This window comes from Lithobates pipiens, unplaced genomic scaffold (genome assembly GCF_037356315.1).
Source record: "Lithobates pipiens isolate NorthernLeopardFrog02 unplaced genomic scaffold, aLitPip1_a1.2 Scaffold_8, whole genome shotgun sequence".
In the NCBI taxonomy this organism is placed as follows: domain Eukaryota; kingdom Metazoa; phylum Chordata; class Amphibia; order Anura; family Ranidae; genus Lithobates; species Lithobates pipiens.
The window spans coordinates 522,165,594-522,185,601 of NW_027507903.1; the positions used below are offsets into that span (position 1 = coordinate 522,165,594).

At 42.3% G+C, this 20,008-nt stretch overlaps 1 protein-coding gene across 1 annotated transcript in view; it reads right to left on the reverse strand.

Annotated features, from left to right (window-relative positions):
• Window positions 1-20,008, reverse strand: part of CDS2 (CDP-diacylglycerol synthase 2) — an 81,520-nt gene that overhangs the window by 21,589 nt on the left and 39,923 nt on the right. Inside the window, exons 2-8 of the mRNA XM_077469477.1 lie at window positions 18,492-18,634; window positions 9,137-9,233; window positions 8,959-9,056; window positions 6,501-6,640; window positions 3,698-3,756; window positions 2,752-2,834; window positions 305-392 (exon numbers count right to left, since the gene is read on the reverse strand). Of these exons, the coding sequence (XP_077325603.1) occupies window positions 305-392; window positions 2,752-2,834; window positions 3,698-3,756; window positions 6,501-6,640; window positions 8,959-9,056; window positions 9,137-9,233; window positions 18,492-18,634 (708 nt within the window). The remainder of the gene's footprint in view (window positions 1-304; window positions 393-2,751; window positions 2,835-3,697; window positions 3,757-6,500; window positions 6,641-8,958; window positions 9,057-9,136; window positions 9,234-18,491; window positions 18,635-20,008) is intronic.

Below are 20,008 nucleotides of genomic sequence, written 5' to 3' on the forward strand. Positions count from 1 at the left end.
CTTTTTTACTGAACCGGCCAATGTTGCCCGACATTCTGCTTGTGTGTACTAGGCTTAAGACATTAGCTGTGCTCTCTCCTCCTGTGTGCATGTCCCCTGTCAGAGCATGTGCATGCAGCAGTGCCACATTGTCTCCTAGTGCCTCACCTACCTGTCGCAGTCTGCTGCCAGAGTGCTGTTACACATGAGGTGACTGGAGGCAGCTATCAATACAGGTTCACAGATCAGCTCTATATTTCTTTTTTATTATGTGGCTTCAGTCATTTGGTCAACTCTCTTCAAGAGACAGCATAAGTTTAAATACCTTGATGAGTGGGGTCCGGCCAAAGAAGAAGCCAAACATATAGGCCATGATATCATTGCAGATCACGCAGGAGATGGGCACAATGAACCTGTTATTAAAAAAAACAAAAAAGTGCAGTTTGAAGATGACTGATGGACCTGGTACAATGCAGCAAATTCATTACAGCGTTTTAGTGGCACCAATTACATATCCAGATAGAACGCACTCAATGGTACACACTCCAATATATGAGAGGTTATCATAGCTCAGCAAGCTCAACCACTCCCATGCCCTTCATGGTATATGCTTGATCAATTTAGGAAAGATTAGAAGGCGGAATTCGCAATACCTAATGCCCATGTTATCTATTTTCATCAATCATTATTTTCAAAGCTTATTAGGTCTTTTATTATAAAAGAAATTCCTTATTACAAACCGTTACCTACAAGTTAGTGAATTAAGACTCTTGGTAGGATGAATCCACTTGCTCTCACATAGTATAGAGAACAAGCACGGACTTATTATGAGATCACTGGGCAGCCTGTGCCCCCAAGTGCTGAAGAACTACATGTTCAAGCACAGCCCACTATATAGTGGAAGTTGTAATGCATCTTCTGGTCACTTGGTTTTGTAGCACTGCCACAGATCTGCCTTCACTGTTAAACTAAACTAGATATTTAAAAACTGCATAGCAAATGTTGGCTCACAAATCCCAAAGAGTAATAATCAGTTCTATATAGTCGACATATGAACGTCCCTCCCACATCCCATGGGTAGAAATTACAATTTATACATCTCCCCACAAATGTGACAGCAGTGAAGATTTTTGCAACAGCTGCAACACAACAGGGAAAAAGAAATAGAACTTAGCGGGAAGGCTGTGGGGCTTCGAGCCACCAAGGCTCCAGCACATTAATGATTTGTCATCCTGTAGTTTTATTGGTTCTTAGGAGTCTAACAGCCAAGAGCTATTGGAGATTAATTGTGCTGAAGCAACGAAACAAATAAACCATCACTAAATGCTTAATTTATGGGACTGTGACTGCAACACTATATAGTGTATTGTGAGTCTAGGTCTTAAGATCTGGCACTGGTCATACGAGTATTTATGTGACTTCATGCTCGTTTTTAACCATATAAAAAGAAACCAGGTATATTTTAGTATACACAGTTCCCATTCCCTCTCCAATAGCCATCACCTGTCAGCTTGGCATCTACATCCAAACAAATGTTATATTATCCTACTGTGCTATGCACTGTGTAGGCAGTCCCATTGATGCCAATTGAAATGCAGAGGCTGCAAGAACATATTGACATTTGTGCGGGTGTATTGCCCCCCATGCAGACAAGTTTAGGGCCGTGGACCTGCATGGATGTAAAGTTGGAAGCAGAGGCTTTGTCCGTGCAGCCTCTGTGTCCCAACAGACATCATTGGGACCGCCTATACAGAGATGCACAGAACACCTGTGCACCCAACATGCGGGTAGACATGGCCCTCATGGGATTATGCTGTAGTTTACCTTGCGTGAAAGAGGCCTTAAAGTGATTGTAAAGTGTAATTTCTTTTTCCCATAAAAAAAATAACAAACATGTTTTACTTACCTGCCCTGTTGCAGTGGATTTGCACAGAGCATCCCAGATCCTCCTCTTCTCGGATCCCTCTTCTGAGCTCCTGGCCCCTCCATCCTGTTTAGTGCCCCCACAGCAAGCAGCTTGCTATAGGGGCACCCGAGCCAAGTCACAGCTCCCTGTGTCCATTCAGACATGGAGTCCGACCCGGCCCGCCTCCTCTCTCCCCTGATTGGATAGCTGACTTTGACAGCAGCGGGAGCCAATGGCACCATTGTGGTGTCTCAGCCAATCAGGAAGGAGAATCTTGGACAGCTGAGACACTCATGGACATCTCTGGACAGAGAGGGACCTCAGGTAAGTGTTAGGGAGGCTGAGGGGCGCTGCTGCACACAGAAGGCTTTTTATCTTAATGCATTAAGATAAAAAAGCCTTCTGCCTTTATAACCCCTTTAATGGGTATTGCATTTCAAAATAAGACTGTATTGCTCAACCAACTGGTTTCACCCCTTCATGTGGCCAGCTCAGACTTTTTTTTAAATTACATCACGTAGCATACAGAACTAATGTGCTCAGATCACCAACACCCACCCATGTTAATAGTATGCAGATAATACAAGCATGTACAAATATCTAATTTCCCTTATGAACGGATGACCTATCTAATTTGATTACACAAACTTTAAATATGAAAATAATGTTCAAATTTAGCTGTGCAAATGAAGTGGCGTGTAATAACAGCTTATGTGGCCACTAAGAAGCTCTGATGTTCACATTTCTAACCATTTCACATTACCTAAGATGCAAATCTTGTTGTGTGATAGGATTTTATTTAGAATCGAAGGGTAAACTGTTTAAGAGATAGCCACCATTGGTGTATGTCCATGAACACAACTCACCAGATCATGCCCTCAAACAGATTGTGAATGATTAGGTGAGACTGGGTGACAACAATCAGCAGAGTGACATGTGTCCAGCCAAACTAAGGAAGCAAAAGAAATAAAGACATAGGTTTTAGACACTGAAATGGTAAAAACTGATTGATAATTCTGGAATTTCACTGTAAAATATGCATATAGTAAAACATGTAAAGGGTTTTAACAGCTTTCAGGATTCTTACAACTGGGTCAGCAATATTATTGTAAGTTGTATCTCTTGCCACAATGCTCTAATAAATGCAGAAAAAAAATATATAAAGAACATCCGGAAGGAAGACTTAAAGCGGACCGTCAGTCATTTTTTCATCTTTTCAGCTATTAAATCTTCTCTGCCAGTAAATATCTTATACAGCCTACTTACTGTTTCTTGTCTGGTAAATAGCCTAGGCTTATGACATGCACAGCGCTCTCTCACTCTGTTCGAGAGTTTGCCAGGAAGGGGGGGGGGGAGGGGGCGTGAGACAGGCAGGTGGTGGTGGTGGGCGGGGGGCAGAGAGGAGAGACTCATACAGTGGGATGACAGAGGCACATATGGATCAGCACCCATTATTACTGTGGTCGGATCACATAGGGGACATAGGAATCGGTAGGATTAACCATTTTTTTTTTTTTTTACAGCATAGAAAGGGACAAATAAGACAGCACACGCACTATGCTGTTTAACGTGCTTTAAAAATGGAACAGGATCTTTTTCTTTAGTTTTAGGATAACAACCTCTTTAAGCATTAGCACATCATTACTATGATGTAACCAAGTCAATTAAATATTCTGAAATTAAATGTAGTGTTCTAAACAGCCTACAGGGATCCTGCAGTCCCGACCCTTATATTATAAAAAGACCAGACCTTCACTTTATGGAAAACACCTGCAGCACTATATGCAAAATGACATCACTACCATTATTTACCATATAAAATTGGAGACGATAGTGCTTCTTCACCAGGCTCAGAACAAACATGCAGAACCCTGGGGGGAAATAAATACACGGTAAACATAGTATTCATAATTGTACCAGAACCACCGTCTATTATGCACTATAGGTAAACCATGCTCCGCTCCAGGCTAGACTTGTCTCTCTCCTACCCGAGCTGCAGCAACTGGCTCTCCACAGTCATGAGGCACCAAACATAAAACTTTTGGCTAATCCATAACAAAAGGAAGGGAGAGCAGCTCACTATAAAAACCAACTTCTAATTTATTAAAGCCAAATGATGCACAGACAGCTCCAACACATTTCACTCTTTACAGCTTAGTCAGAGTCACAGACCCTATGACTAAGAGCCTGTGAGGAGTGAAACCCATTGGAATATATGTCATGGCACCAGCTGGAGCTGTATGTATCTTAGTTTTAATAAACTAGAAGCTTGCTTTTATGTTGAGCGTCTCTCCTTTTCTTTGTTTTGGATTATTCAAGTTATACATACATTAAATCTTCCTTTTTTTTAATGAGAAACATGTTATACTTACCTGCTCTGTGCAATGGTTTTGCACAGAGCAGCCCTGATCCTCTTTCTGGGGTCCCCCGCCAGTGCTCCAGGCCTCTCCTCTTCGGCAGGTGCCCCCAAGGAAAGCCACTTACCATGGGGGCACTCATGTGGGCTCGCTCCTGAGCCGTCCCCTTCTGCATATATAGACACAGACCGGGCAACTTGGCCTCGCTCCATGCCCCTTCATCACAGCATTTGATTGACAGCAGCTGTTATCAACCTGCTGAATGAGGAGGGAGACAGTGGAGAGGGTCGCTGCCATCGTGCACGTTGCAGGATCGGATCAGGTTCAGGGGATGGTTGGGCACTATAAAGCAAAGTAAACCATAATGGGAAAGACAGTTGTATACACAATATACAAAACATCTACTAGAAAACGGTTATATAAGATATGGGGGGGGGTGAATATAACAAACCTAGTGAAATGTTCACATCAAAATAAGGCTACATCCACACCAGCGATTAAGGCCGGTGCAAATTGTAACGGTAGAAATCAGTATTTTTGCTGCAGGTCTCAGCAGCTAGGTGTAGCCGTCTACCCCATTATAATGACAGATCACCCACCAGAGGCCAATCTGCATTGATCATTGCTGGATGCACATAGCCACTGAGAGCCAAAGCGGGAATTTAGAAAATTCCTACCACTACAATTCGCACCAGCCTTTAATCGCTGGTGTGAATGAACGTCATACACTTAAGTGCTTTGCCCAATGACTAACAAATTTACAAATGATAATAAAAGAATTGAAGGCCATCCTAAGGAGTGAAAGAGATTTAGATTTTCCCTGACTGCATTAGAAGTCAGATGTCAGTAGGAGTTTTTAAGCACACGGGATTCCTAGCTCCTGGGATTAGTCCAGCACTGGCAGCAAACTCCAACTGGTTCACTCTTTGTTAACTTGTAGAGGAAGTTCTCAATTTCACCCGAGATGAATGCCCTCTAATTCGACTAATGTGTGTACTTGGCATTCATGTATGAAATTGTCAAGTTGAAAGATCCAGACCTTCACTATGCAGGACTTCTGCCAATAGCCGACACCAAGGTGGTGTAACATGTCACTGTATTAACACTAGTTCCTCAGTCCAAGTGTAATACAACCTTTGGCTGCCACACTGAAGATGCTCCAGAACAAGTCATCTAAAATGACATCTGAATGTAGGAATACTTACACAAATGATATTTTATTTTTATATCTATTTCGTCTCAAGAATTCTTCAATTGCTTGTAAAGCAAGTGGGTGTGATAGGAATAAAAAAAAAAAAAAAAAAAATTGAACCTTTTCAACAGCAAGAGAATTTTACTAAATAACCCAACTAATTATTTAGAAGAAGCAGTGTGTGGTTTTAAGATGGGAGCACTTAGCTAAAAAAGCCTGTGATTACTCACAATTAATCACTACACATATAATGCATGTGGATGTAGAAGTTACAGATATTAAATAGATTATATATGCTACACTACATTGTATTCTATGTGTAGCTAAGGCTGGAGTCATACCTATGGCTGAATTCCCACCTACGTATTTTTTCTCTGATGAGTTTTCCATTTAAATGAAAAATGATTATTTTATACCTCTTTCACACTGAGGCAGGTTTCAGGTGTATTAGCTCTAGAACTAGCTCCTGTAAAGCGCCCGAAAACTGCCCCCCATGTCGCCGGAGGGTGAATGCCTAAGTGTTTTTTTCACACTAGGGCGGTGCGCTTGCAGGACATTAGAAAAAGTCCTGCAAGCAGCATCTTGGTAGTGGCGCTCCCAAAACACCCCCTTTCCACTGAAATGAATGGGCAGGGCTTCCGAAGCACCGCAACATGGGGTTAAAAGCCCCCCCGTAATCGGCCGAAAAGCTAAAACGAGTGGCGCTTTGCCGATTAGGTAGGGGCAGCCACAGTGTGAAAGGGGTCTAAGTATTGTAATAATATATCACACATTGGAGCTATAATTTTATTTAGGAGTGTTTGCGCAGATTGAACTTTAGGTTTAAATCTCCCCAATGGGACACAGATGGCAAAAATAATTAACTGATCTAACCCTCCCCTACGCCACCCAAAATAAATAAAAAAAATGTAAAAGTTTTGCCTTTAGTGACATTTTAAGAATGTGCACCCATTAGACTTGGCACACACTTACAAAACAAGTAACAGCAAACCTAACAATTCGCTGTTACTTGTAGGCAGTATGCTTTTAACATTTCACATTATTAATGTAAAAAACTGCAACCCACCCATCAGGTACAGGGCAAAGGAGATGAAGCGATGGTATTTGCTAAGGATCCTAAGTGGCTCCTCGTTCTGTACTAGAGTGAAGAAATAGTCTGTAACGGTCTCTCCATAGAAGAAATAGTTGACACAAAGCAAGAAATACCTGCAGAAATACAAAAGGGTTAATGACCTTTACAGAGACAATAGTATAAAATAATAAATCAGCACCAACTCAGTATATGTCATTATTATAATCTTCTCTGCTTGCATTTCAAAGTTAAGTTTCCAATAAACAAATAATAATTCAGTGTTTAGTAATATAAACGGACTGGTAAAACTGATTCAATGGATTAAAGGGGATCACATTTACAAATCAATCTCACCTCCTCTAAGAGAACGTGTAGCATACGGCAGCTGTTTAAGCTGGCCATACACGGCTACCTTTTTATTCTGTTAGCCAACAGATGCTTCAATCCATACAAACTAGATGGATGGAGGAGTACCCTACGGGGGGATTTTGTATTCTGACAGCTGGACCCATCGCTATCAGAATACACCGATCAACAGCTGCACCCACTGCAAACGACTGACTTCTGTCAGATGGGGAAGGCCTCAGTCAAAATTTAGCCGGTCCCTGCTGAACTGGCTGAATTTCAAACAAGTGTATAGCCAGCTTTAACCCCTGGATTGGAGATCATGGAAACTACTACATACAACTCCATTCCTCTGATCAGAAACTCAAGGGGGAAGTATTAATTTCATTTGAAGTCCAAAGTTACCATGATGAACTTCGAGTTAGAAAGCCCGGGAACACAAGAATTTAGAATTTAATGGACTTAAAAGCATATCTGAGCCCAAACGCAAAAAATGTAATCTACTGGTGTGCGCGGTAAGACACAGCATTATGGGCTTGTGTCAGTACTGGCACCAGTATGGAAGCGAGCAAATATCGAACGGTGTATTCACAACTGCGAATACACCCTGCCACCGATTAGATGCAAGAACTCCAGCGAGGGTTGATTAACCGTGGGAAGCAGACCCATTGAAAGTAATGGGAGGCTGCAAGCTCCCACAGTTAATTGAGGCCACTCACATGTAATCTCTCATTCAGTGATTACATGCGAGCGATCGGTCCTGGGCGCAGACTGCCTACATCCAGGGCTGGTCACTGCATAAGCAATAACGTGCGAGTGGACACAATTCACTTTCAATGGGGCTGCCTCCCACAGTTAATCAACTCTCACTGGGGTTCTTGCACCTAATAGGAGGCAGAGTGTATTCGCAGGCGTGACTGCACCTATAGATATTTTCTCTTGAGCGCCACACCAGATTTCACCGTATCCTTCTCAGTCTGGGGTTTGACAAGTGCCAGCTGCGGTGTCCATTACTATAACAAAAATGGCCACAAACTAAAGACATCACTCTTAGGAAAAAAAAACTTTATTTCAGGTCTGTAATCTGGCAGTCCCCACCCATAGACACCACCTAGCTAGCGCTATCTTGAAGACTAAAGCCAATCAGGATGAAATACATCATTAGGGTATGGCTATGGGTGCAGACTGCCAGATAACAGGTCTTGAATAATGCATTCTTTTAAGAGTGGAGGTCATCAATGTCCATCTGTTTGTATTATGGATTCTGCTTGGCAAATGACAATGTGTTATCACCCCATAAGAGAAAGTGGCTGACAAAAGGCCATAATGGCAAGACTAAGGAGTATTCGAATTTAAAACTGAACTTGCTTTCCCTCACGCACATTTGTACAATGCTCCTCTCCTGTACTGAAAGGGCTACTCTGATACCTCACAGCCTGAAGGAGCATACATGCTCCAAACGCATGCCTGCTGGCCCTCTGCCCCACATCCAGTGACATCACAGCCAACGGGGAGACAACTGCCAGCTTGACTCTGAGCCTTGGAAACCCCTGCAGCTAGCGAGACAGCAGCAGCACCCCACACTGCCGGCTATCTGGATCAGGACTACACAGCGAGCCTCCCCTTGCGACTAGCCGCTTTAACCCTTACTTAAGTCAATTCTTATTTTAAATGTTTTATCTTAATAAATCCATCAATCATTTTAACATACTGCACTCAGATGAGCTCCGCTGTTCTCCACATTGCTTATTCTAATATCACTGCACCCAGTGAGCTTCTCACAGTGTGCATCACCACCCTCACAAGTGGCATCACTTGTGAGCATTACCACAGTTTCCCCTTTTTCAGGAAGTTATGTACAGTACCCTGCCAGCCCTTCCCACCAGCCATGATTTGTCTGCACTGAGAAGCACGGAGGCCCAGTGATGATGTCACTGGGTCCAAAATAAAGTCTGTAATGAAAACAAAGGTTTTATTTAAAAACTGCATTTGGCATATTAAGGAGCAGGGACAGCAAAATATAATCAGAATAAAATTCAGCTTTAATAAAATCAAAACGACTAAAAATGTAATTTTATTGATTGGTTTTATTGCATTCTTTACCCACCAGCTAAGTGTCCGGAACCAAGGCAAGTCATAGGAATGGTAGACATTGTATCCAATCATAATGATCTCCTGGAAACATTTAATCTGCACACACATCACCTGTGGAAAGAATCAAAACACAATCAAATAGTTTTGTTTTGGTGAAAGATTCAAAAGAGGGGAAAAAAAAAAGCACTTACAATCATCATGAGCACGATGGGTCCTAAGTAGATGATGATGAAGAAAAAGCCAATCATGGCCAATGTTAAGATGCCTCTGACCCACCAATTCTTCCATCTGTGTGGAAATAACAGAAAATCGAAAACAGAATTGTACGTAGGTGAGTATTTATGATGTACAGTTTGCAATCTTAAAATTCTGGCCCTTTATAGGCTAAATGTACACTCTAGCAGAATGCCATCCTCAAAAACAAAAAAAAGCTGCACTGCCCAAAAACTTTAGGATATAAATACACTTTATGTGCACCAAATGCCTTTGCAAACCAAGTTAGTACCTTGTAAAAGTAGCAGTGACATCACTGTGCTAAACATGGACAGCAGAGTTGTGGGAGGGGCCCAGCAGGCTCCACCCACTACAGGCTACCTGCTAAAAACTATTGGGAGGGGGCAGAGACAAGACCAGTCACCCTGCACTAAGAGAGAGAGCAGCAGTAACCGGTCTTTATTATAGGAAGCTCCTACACAGGAACTTTCCACACTGGATTACTGCACAGATGTGGAAGAAATACAGAAAGCACACCGAGATTCAAGTCAGAATACGTATGCCTCTTGTATTTGGTCAGCATTTGCTTATCCCAGAATTTAGCTTTAAAAGACATTCACAAAAAGAACGAAAGTGTTTTTTTCTGTAGTAACGCATAGGGACTGCCACAGGTCAGTTGTAAATTATTTCTGCTCTCAGAGCATCACTCTATTTAAAGGGGACCCCTCCAACAATGGAATAGAGAAAGGAAAGTTTAGAATTTCAATGAGGTCTTCTCTTTATGGGAAGATTTTCCTTCACTTCCTGTCCTGGAGACGAGACAGAAGATCACTGGAAATCACCCCAAAGAAATGAGAACCCCCATCTCCGACTGTGTCACTAATACAGATCTCTCTATTAGAAGGTTTTTCCTTACTTACCACCATCTGCCTTCATGATAATCAAAAAGTAATTGATACACAGCAAAAAAGACAAGAAAACACACACACACACACACACACACACACGTGCGTGAAGGCATCATTTCCATATATTAACCAAACTAAGAAGAAAAACACGCCTTGGCTTGCGTTCAGGAAAGTTGCAGACAAGCAGAAAGACCATTCCGATCTCCCAACACTGCAAGTATTACAAACCAGGCTTTTCACATGTATTGACGCTTTTAGGGCCTGTTCATACCTATGCAGATGCTCTGCTGTCCATGCGTTTATGTTCGATTATGTGCACCGCATTCAGGGCAACCTATTCACTTCAATGGGCTGCCCAATGTGTGCAAAAAATAAAAATAAAATTGCAGAAAGAAGTGTGTGATCTGGGCAGCAGAGTGGCCAAGCGGTTAGCACTTCTGCCTAGCAGCATTAGGCTTGTTGGTTTGAATCTCTGCCTGGAGTTTGCATGTTCTCCCTGTGTCTGTGTGGCTTTCTTCCGGATACTCCGTTTTCCTCCCACACTCCAAAGTCATGCTGGTAGGTTAATTGGATCCTGTCTAAATTAGCCCTAGTATGCGTATGTATAAATTTGAGTTAGGGACCTTAGATTGTGAGCTCCTTGAGGACAGGGACTGATGTGAATGTATAATATATAGCGCTACCAATTTATGCAGCGCTTTACATAAGTACCTGTCAAATAAAAAAAGGATCCCTTTTTCTTAATCGTGCTGCACCGAGGCACATGGTACTTTTGTTACCATGCATTTTGGCTCAAGTGTTAGCAAGGTTTAAAGGGGTGCCTATAAGGGGTTCCAGTATCGCACACACATGCACCCAGCCTTGCTCTGTCCCAGGTCAGAGGAAAGGAAAAGCATTCTGCAATACAGATTTAGGCCAGCATGTAGTCACACATGTGCAGATATAGGATATCATATGTTGGAAACAGGCAACATTAAAGTGGTTGTAAACCTCAGGCACGAAACATGATGAAACCATATTGCACTATGGTATGCACTTGTCTCCATTAAGAGTACAACGTATCAATTCTGTCCGCTGCTTCATTCCTCTGCTATCAGCCGGAATCACAAGTTTTCCTGACACCAAGAGAAAAATGGTGATGGGGAGGAACCTCCAGCAGATTTCTAGTCTTGGCTCGGTTCGTTCGTGTGCGTGCGTGCGTGCGTGCGTGTGGGGGGGGGGGGGGGGGGGGAGGTGTTAATTCTCTCCAATCAGAGTAACTTCAGACATGCTTTATAAAATTCTGGACTTTGAATGGATGAAGATTGCAGATACAACTTCTATAGAAGGATTTGTTTCATCTCTGTGTATCACCTGAGGTCAGCCACTTTACTGGGCATATTTTAGGTAAATCAAAGAGTTTGTTAACCCAAAAAAAAAAAAAAAAAAAAAATAAAAAAACAAATGCATCCTGCTCCTTTAAAGCATGGTATATGGCACAGCGCCTGTTCTCTGTCATTTAGCCCCCTTTAACGCCTAAAAAACCTGGCTGATCCTGCCAGTTTCTCCCACCACGCTGTATCATGGCTGCTGAGCCCTGACACCATGGTCAGTTTTATGTGCCTCTATCATCAGCAGCCTGCTATCTGCTCTCCTCCCCCCTCCCCTCTCTGTGTGTGAGCCGCCCCTCCACCCTCCTGCTGCTCTCATAACACTAACCTGTATACACCATCAGCACTGCCTCCTATTGCAGTGTCCCCCTCTGTAAATGATTAATATAAAATGCTGTATATACCCAATTTAAGAGCTGAGATTGCGATCACATGACCAGCCAACTCTCTCCTGCTCCCCTTCTGACCGACATCAGCAAGGGAATCTCAGGCCCGCCCACTGCATCTCTCAGAGAAGGAAAGGAGAAAGCTGGCTGGTCATGTGATCACACTCTCAACAGTGAAATAAGATATTTGCTACATTTATTTTTTATAAATCACACACAGAGGGAGACACTACAATAGGAGGCAGTGCTGACTGTGTCTACACGTTAGAGTGTCTTATCACCCACTTTATTAAAGCCAGTAAGATGCTAGTGAAGCCACTGCAAGATAAAATTTCCTTCCAGTAGATACTTGGTTGGCACTGCACCCAAAACTCAGACACTTTGTCCAGCAAGGGGTAATGTAGAAGGGCCGCCCTGTCACCAGATGCCACAGACAGCAGCTATGCCCGATTAAGATCACGTAGCAAATAGACTTCTGAACGTTACACAATACGGTGTTATCAAGGCAGGCATGGGACTCGACTCTGTCCAGATGATAACTATTCACCATTTGTAATGGGAGCCTGGACCAGGTTACATTAAGACTTTGAACGTCTGTGTCTTCATTTCATGAATACCTCAGCAGACACAATCCAGCACCGAGCACATGTAGACCAAAAAGGAAAAGTCTGAGACTTAGATACAGTAAGTGATTATCTCCGAGCAGCATACAGGATATAGACATCAGGTCAGGAAATGGGACTACAACAAGAAGCTCTGGGGCTCTAAGTTATTTCACATATCATAACGGCTTCAGTCACATAACAGGAAACTCTAGGAGGGACCAACACATCATCATAAAGAACAAAAAAAACAAAAAAGTCAGTCTATTACACTGTATAGTTCCTTGTGCTTTATTTTGCCATCACTCAGCGTCACCAAACTAAAGGATAGGGACTGTAGTACAATAAGCCAAGCTTGCTTTCTTCTCTAATGCTCTTCAATTTTAATGCCATTTATGATAGAAGTTGCCATAAGAAGAATTTTCAGCCTACCATAGCTGACTCCTTCTGTAAAAGCTTGGCTACCCAGCTAAAATGGCGATTCTCTGGCATAATGCTAAACTCTAGGCAAATGGCATAATAAAAAAAAAAAGGGATGCTTTCTCATACAAGTACATGGTATAGCAGGCACATATCAGGAATATGAAGTGTTGGGGTAACAAATGCTTTAATTCACGTGTTCATGAAAAGTTCTTCACTTGCGATATATAGCGTTTTAGAACCGTCTTATTCTGCGTCCCCCCCAATCCCCAGTGAAGGCGATTTGAAAAAAAAAACTGGTACAAAATGACAACTGAAGTGGAGAACTTGATGTATTATTTAAAGACCAACTAAAGCTCCATTCCAGGTGCAGCAACAGAAAAAAGGTGTTGTTCTATTTGGAAAACAACTCTGCCTGTCCCCTGCCTGTATACCATTGAGAAAGTCCCTTTCTTCATGTGTGGAAGCAGTGGTATCTCTCCAGCATACTCCATGCCGAGTCAGAGCTAGAACTCTCCAATCAGCAGCATGAGACTCTGAAATTGTGACCCTTATCTACTGTGGATGCAAGAAAGCCACATAAGAACATACATGTAAATAAAAACAGTGCCTGGGTTATAATAAGCACCAGTACAATTCTATTCTAACAATAATCTGTAAGAGATTTGTTTTATCATCACTGCACCATTTCATTAGATGATGTGCCAGCTGGGGTTTAGCTGGGCAATGGTTTCCCAGTAATCTGCTTACAATGCAGAGTCAGTCAGTGAATACATCCATCAGCCTGTTCTTCCATTTCTACAGCAGTACAAACATTACCAATGCAGGATATTGGTTTTTAATAGAAAACAGTATTTAAATAGAAGGCCTGAAATATAGTGTGTAATGTAAAACAGTAGATGCAAGGGTTTAATATTTGGGTAAAACCTTGTTTAATAATACCCAGGCCTGTATGAGGGTTGGTACTGAGTTTAAACACAGGCACATCCCCGCATAGGCCAGCAGGACTAAGCATTTAAAGCCAAAATTTACCCAAAAGGGGAAGTTACGCTTATTTACATCCTCCCCCCTCTGCCACATTTGACACTTTATTTTGTGGGGGGGGGGCAGAGTACCTTATTTTGACAGGTACCCACTTCCAGTCAGATCACTGTTGCCCCACCCACAGCCTTCTGGGCCACATCACCGGTCCTGACAGACTGTGGCACCATTCACAAAGCGCAGCGCGGCTTGGCTTCATGGCTGTTTTTTTCTTATTCAAGATGCTGGCACCTGGACGCAAAGCTAATTGAAGAAGCAGTTTGGGTGAGGGCAACGCTGGATCTCTGGACAGGTAAGTGTGAAAGAACACGAAAGAATGAATGGGGCCATGTATCGTGAGATTTTGAGTGCAAATCTCCTCCCATCAGCAAGGGGCATTGAAGATGAAACACACCACCCGGACAACGAAGGCATGGCTTCCTAAGAAGCATTTCAAGGTCCTTGAGTGGCCTAGCCAGTCTCCAGATCTCAACCCCATAGAAAATCTTTGGAGGGAGTTGAAAGTCCATGTTGCCCAGCGACAGCCCCAAAACATCACTGCTCTAGAGGAGATCTGCATGGAGGAATGGGCCAACATACCAGCAACAGTGTGTGACAACCTTGTGAAGACGTGTGACCTCTGTCATTGCCAACAAAGGATATATAACAAAGTATTGAGATGAACTTTTGATAGTGACAAAATACTTACTTTCCACCATAATTTTCAAATAAATTCTTTCAAAAATCAGATAGTGTGACTGTCTGAATTTGTTTCCACATTTTGTCTCTCATAGTCGAGGTATACCTATGACAACAACTACAGGCCTCTCATCTTTTTAAGCGGGAGAACTTGCACAATTGGTGGCTGACTAAATACTTTTTTGCCCCACTGTATAATAAAATATATATATATATATATATATATATATATATATATATATATATATATATATATAAAAAAAAACACACATGCCATTAAATGTCTAAACCGCTGGCAACAAAAGTGCGTACACCCCGATTGAAAATGTCCAAATTGGGCCCAAAGCTTCAATATGTTGTGTGGCCACCATTATTTTCCAGCACTGCTGTAACCCTCTTGGGCATGGAGTTCACCAGAGCTTCACAGTTTGCCACTGGAGTCCTCTTCCACTCCTCCATGACATCACAGAGCTGGTGAATGTTAGAGATTGTGCGCTACTCCACCTTCCGTTTGAGGATGCCCCACAGATGCTCAATAGGGTTTAGGTCTGGAGACATGCTTGGCCAGTCCATCACCTTTACCATAAGCTTCTTTAGCAAGGCAGTGGTCATCTTAGAGGTGTGTTTGGGAGGGGGTCATACTCGGCTTCAGTATGTCACAGTACATGTTGGTATTTATGGTTCCCTCAATGAACTGTAGCTCCCCAGTGCTGACATCACCCATGCAGCCTCAGACCACGACGCTCCCACTACCATGCTTGACTGTAGGCAAGACACACTTGTCTTTGTACTCCTCACCTTGTTGTCACCACACACGTTTGACACCATCTGAACCAAATTTATCTTGGTCTCATCAGACCACAGGGCAGGGTTCCAGTAATGTCCTTAGTCTGCTGGCTTTCTGGTGTATCATCTTTAGACGAGTCGTGCAGACCAATATGATGCAGTGTGCAGCGTATGGTCTGAGCACTGACAGGCTGACCCCCCACCCCTTCAACCTCTGCAGCAATGCTGGCAGCACTCATATGTCAATTTCCCAAAGACAACCTCTGCATGTAATGCTGAGCACGTGCACTCAACTTCTTTGGTTGACCATGGCGAGGCCTGTTCTGAGCGGAATCTGTCCAGTTAAACTGCTGTATGGTCTTGGCCACCGTGCTGCAGCTTAGTTTCAGGGTCTTGGTAACCAATCTTCTTAAATCCTAGGCCATCTTTATGTAGAGCAACACTTTCAGATCCTCAGAGTTCTTTGCCCTGAGGTGCTATGTTGCACTTGCAGTGACCAGTATGAGAAAGATAGCGAGAACACAAAACTTAACACACCTGCTCCCTATTCACACCTGAGACCTTCTAACACTAATGAGTCACCCTAACAGCCAGTTCACACCTATAACCTACGGTCCATGGGTTTTTCAGGCAGAAAAAAAAAAAAAATGCATTGGACTGCATTGGGTGTGAACCAGCACTAAAACCATCTTTTGAAATTACAGAGACTGTAGAGATTTGCTTTAGATGAACTTTTAGCCACTGCACAGACCGATATGGAATCTCTAAGCGTGGAAATATGGCAACTGCTACTGCCAACTTGTGTGTTTTCAAGGTACAAACTTCACGGATATCTTTTTAAAACTTTGCTTTCATACAACCATCTGCACCTGGTTTGCACAGTGGCTCACTGTGGTTGATTTACTAAAACTGGAGAGCGCAACTGCGCATGGTAGCCAGTTTCTAACTTCAGATTGTTCAATTAAGTGTTGACAAAAAAAAAAAAAAAAGACAAACCTGGAAGCCGACTGGTTATTATGCAGAGCTGCACCCGATTTTGCACTCTCTGGGTTTAGTAAATCAACCCTACTGAGTAAATGAAGCATAAAGAATAACAGCCTTGGAATTTTCTACTTTACAAAAGCGTTGGCAATTACAGCTTCAATATTTCCACCCAGACAAGTGCCTTTGAAGGAGAGGCAAAAATGTCAAGAAGGATTGAGGTCCTAAAATGGACATGATGGGCCACACTTTTTTTTTGGGAAGAAGGCCAAGTTCTTATGCAAAGTGGTAGCTTTGAAAATAGTCATTTTTGGCAAAAAGCATAATTTAAAATGTCAAACTGAAGAATGAAAAAGGTTTTAAAAAGAAGAAAATCATTTCTGAACAAAAAAAAGACTAAAGTTTCTATACTGAACTGGCCTGGTTTATAAAGACTGGAGAGTGCAAAATCAGCTTCCAGTTTTTTTGTCAAAGCTTAACTGAACAAGCTGAAGTTAGAAGCTGATTGGCTACAATGCACAGCTCATAAAATAAAATATATGAGTGCAGCACTATTAATCTATCATGAGAAATATCCAGCGATATCAAAATTATATTCAAATAAATAAATCAATCTATATAATGATGTGTTCAATTAGTTCATATGGTGAAACTTTTCTGTATTGACTTATTGTGACTTCTCAATTCATATATCATCCACCACTGTGCATATCGTGTCTTCAGCAGATTATGTGCACACCTCCACCAGCTGTTATCCCTGCTTAACTCATACACGAGTCAGAAACACTAAAAACAATTCCTTTCTTTCAGCTGTGGTCTCATCTCTTCCACATCCGACCGAGAAAGATCTCTCATATAAACTGCCCCACTGCTTCTCCGCTTCCTCCACACCAGCGTAATTACTCGCTATTCCTGATAGGATACGGCTCCACATTCATGCAACAATAAATATAGAGGATACATAGTGCTCTCCATTTGCAACATTTAGTAAAATGCCCCAATTAAAAATCACTTACAAGATATTCAATTAAAACCAGCTCTGTAGAATACAAATGTGTCGGCCTGCTCACCACTGCGGCTGTGTGATGTCACAGTGTGCACATAATCAATGCATACTAGCACATTATGACAGATTTACCTATAAAGCGGATCCCTCCTACACAGCACCGTCTCAGATCCCCGGTGCTGCCATCTTCATGTGGTATTCCTTCCGGGTTTGCGGTCTCCAGCTGTATGAAAGGCTGGGGCCACAGTGACGTCATTCCTGCGCCTTAGACATGGGGCTCTGAAGGTACCGCACGGGGATGCCATCCGTTCAGAGAACATGCGTCATTAACGTCACCAGCTTCATGAAGTGTGAATATCTTCTAAAGTTTAGGAGATATTCACTTTGCTTACAGGTAAGCTTTATTATAGGATTACCTGTGGGTAAAAATCACCAAGCGCCCTTTACTACCAAACTCAAAAGTGGAGTTTACCTCCACTTTAAGGGTGGCATTCTTATTAGCCAACCATGTAAGAAGGCATTTCTCCACTGACCACTGGTCCACTGACCACTGTAAAGAGCCCTCTTTAATTTTGGGATTATTACACAAATATTTTGTGGTTAGAAGTTAGAACTTAAAAATATATTTAGTGTTACAGAGGATCCAACATGAATGTGAAATGCTCTAGTTTTGCCATAAGTTTTATATTATTTGTTATTTGGATCACTTAGTGATATGAATAACAATGTGAGATGTAGGTATACTTTTTGGCAGGGGTTCGCCGAGGACTGTAAAATTATTTTAAGGGTTCCTCTGCGGTAGAGCATTAATGGCCAAGCTAAATAAAATAGTCATGTGTATTCTTATGCTGGCCATACAACATGTCAAATTCTGAATGAAAAAATAAATAAGTCGCATCTCTGAATATTCGTTCATTCCTTAGACCAGTGGGGCCTCAGCCTGTAGCGAGTGGAGCCTGTTGGGTCCCACACCTCTGCTCTTTGTACAACACAGTGATGTCACTTTTACAAGTAATATTTGTGTGGTTTTATATGCTTTGTGGCTATGCAGTAAAATATTCAAAATGAATGCTTTTGTGCCAGGACTCAGGAATAATTTTCCCTTCCCTGATATTCTATTATATGAAGTGTCTATTAAAGAAAAAGTAAAGAAACCTGGATGACAGGCTTGATAAAGCCCTGTTGAGGACCTCTGGAGTATCATCAGTTGGCGTGCCTTGTTGAGTACTGGCAGGGTCAGTTTTACTGTCGCTGTCAGATGCCGTCTCTCCATCAAGTTTGATATCAGTTTCAATTTCCTGAAATTAAAACACAACATGGTTTACTTACAAACTCCATCCTTACCCTCTAGACAATATAATATAACCAGTCCATGTCTATCACACAAGATAAGTGAAGACTCTCCCCCCCTTAACCTCCGCTTACCCGGTGGATTTTGTACAGTTAAGATAATCAACCACCCAGAAGATCCAGCATTGTCCTGCTTAGATCCTCTTCTCTTCTGCCCGCCCCCTCCTCTCGGTCCCATGCCACCATCTTTTTGCGTGATGTCATCAGGAAGCTGCCAGCTCTTCCAGGTTCAACTGGTGGCTCTGCTGATGATGAGCCATTAGGCCTGCCCCCTGCTCCTTTCCCAGTGAAGGACTATGCCCATATTTACGCCACATATCCCAGGAGGCACAGCGAGAAAAGTGCACCTAAGCGAGTGAAGTGCATAAAGGGGGTGGGCCAGAGCTTTTTTAAATTAAATACATTTTAAAATGGCCCTGTGCAGTGGAGTGGTGGAGAGGAGGCGACATGGAATTGAGGGTAGATATCTGCTTTACGTTCTTGTATCAGTTTTAATATAATTGTGTACACAGTCCTCCAATGTCACATTCTAAGGGCTAAAATGGTACTCTTGGGCTATTGGAACCTCTTACTGACAATCAGCACAACATAGCTAAATTCAAAAGATGCGATTTTCTGCAGGTGCTTAAAATAATCCAAAAGCATATCGGCCTGTATCAATGGACTTTTGTAGGCAGGTTCTAAACCTGCTAAAGCCTCGTACATACAATCAGATTTTCAGACGGCCAAACGTCCATTTTTTGCTGCATGCTATTCTCATGTCGAAAGTGAAGCTTACTCACCATACAAAAAAATCTCGTACAACAGAATACAAACTTAAGAAGTGACATAACGTGTTGACTAGTTTTGTATGTATTAGTTTCTGAGCATGCGTAGTCTTCAGTTTACGATTTCTTTTGTACGATAACCGCACTAAACGAAAATCGGATGTTGAGTTCACGTACGCCTAAGATTTTATAGTCTGCACATGCAGCTTTTGTCTGACGAAAAACCAGAATCGGCTGTCGAAAGCACCATACCAACGATCGAAAATCGGCAGATTGTTAGTCAAATTAAATTTTTCGTCTGATTTTCGTGTCGTGTGCATGGCCTTAAAGCAGGTCAAATGCATCTATCAATGAACTGTGAAAGATCTTAGAGGTGTCAAACCAATGCGATCAACGCAAGCCCAAATCCACAACTGCCAAGTAGTAGGGCCTTTGGATATAGACAACAGAATGACTTAATTCAAAGACAGAATAAGCCAATTACATTCCAGTGCAGTTACTACAAAGCTAGTAACACCTGATCCAAACCAGGGCATACATACTGTACATGTAGGA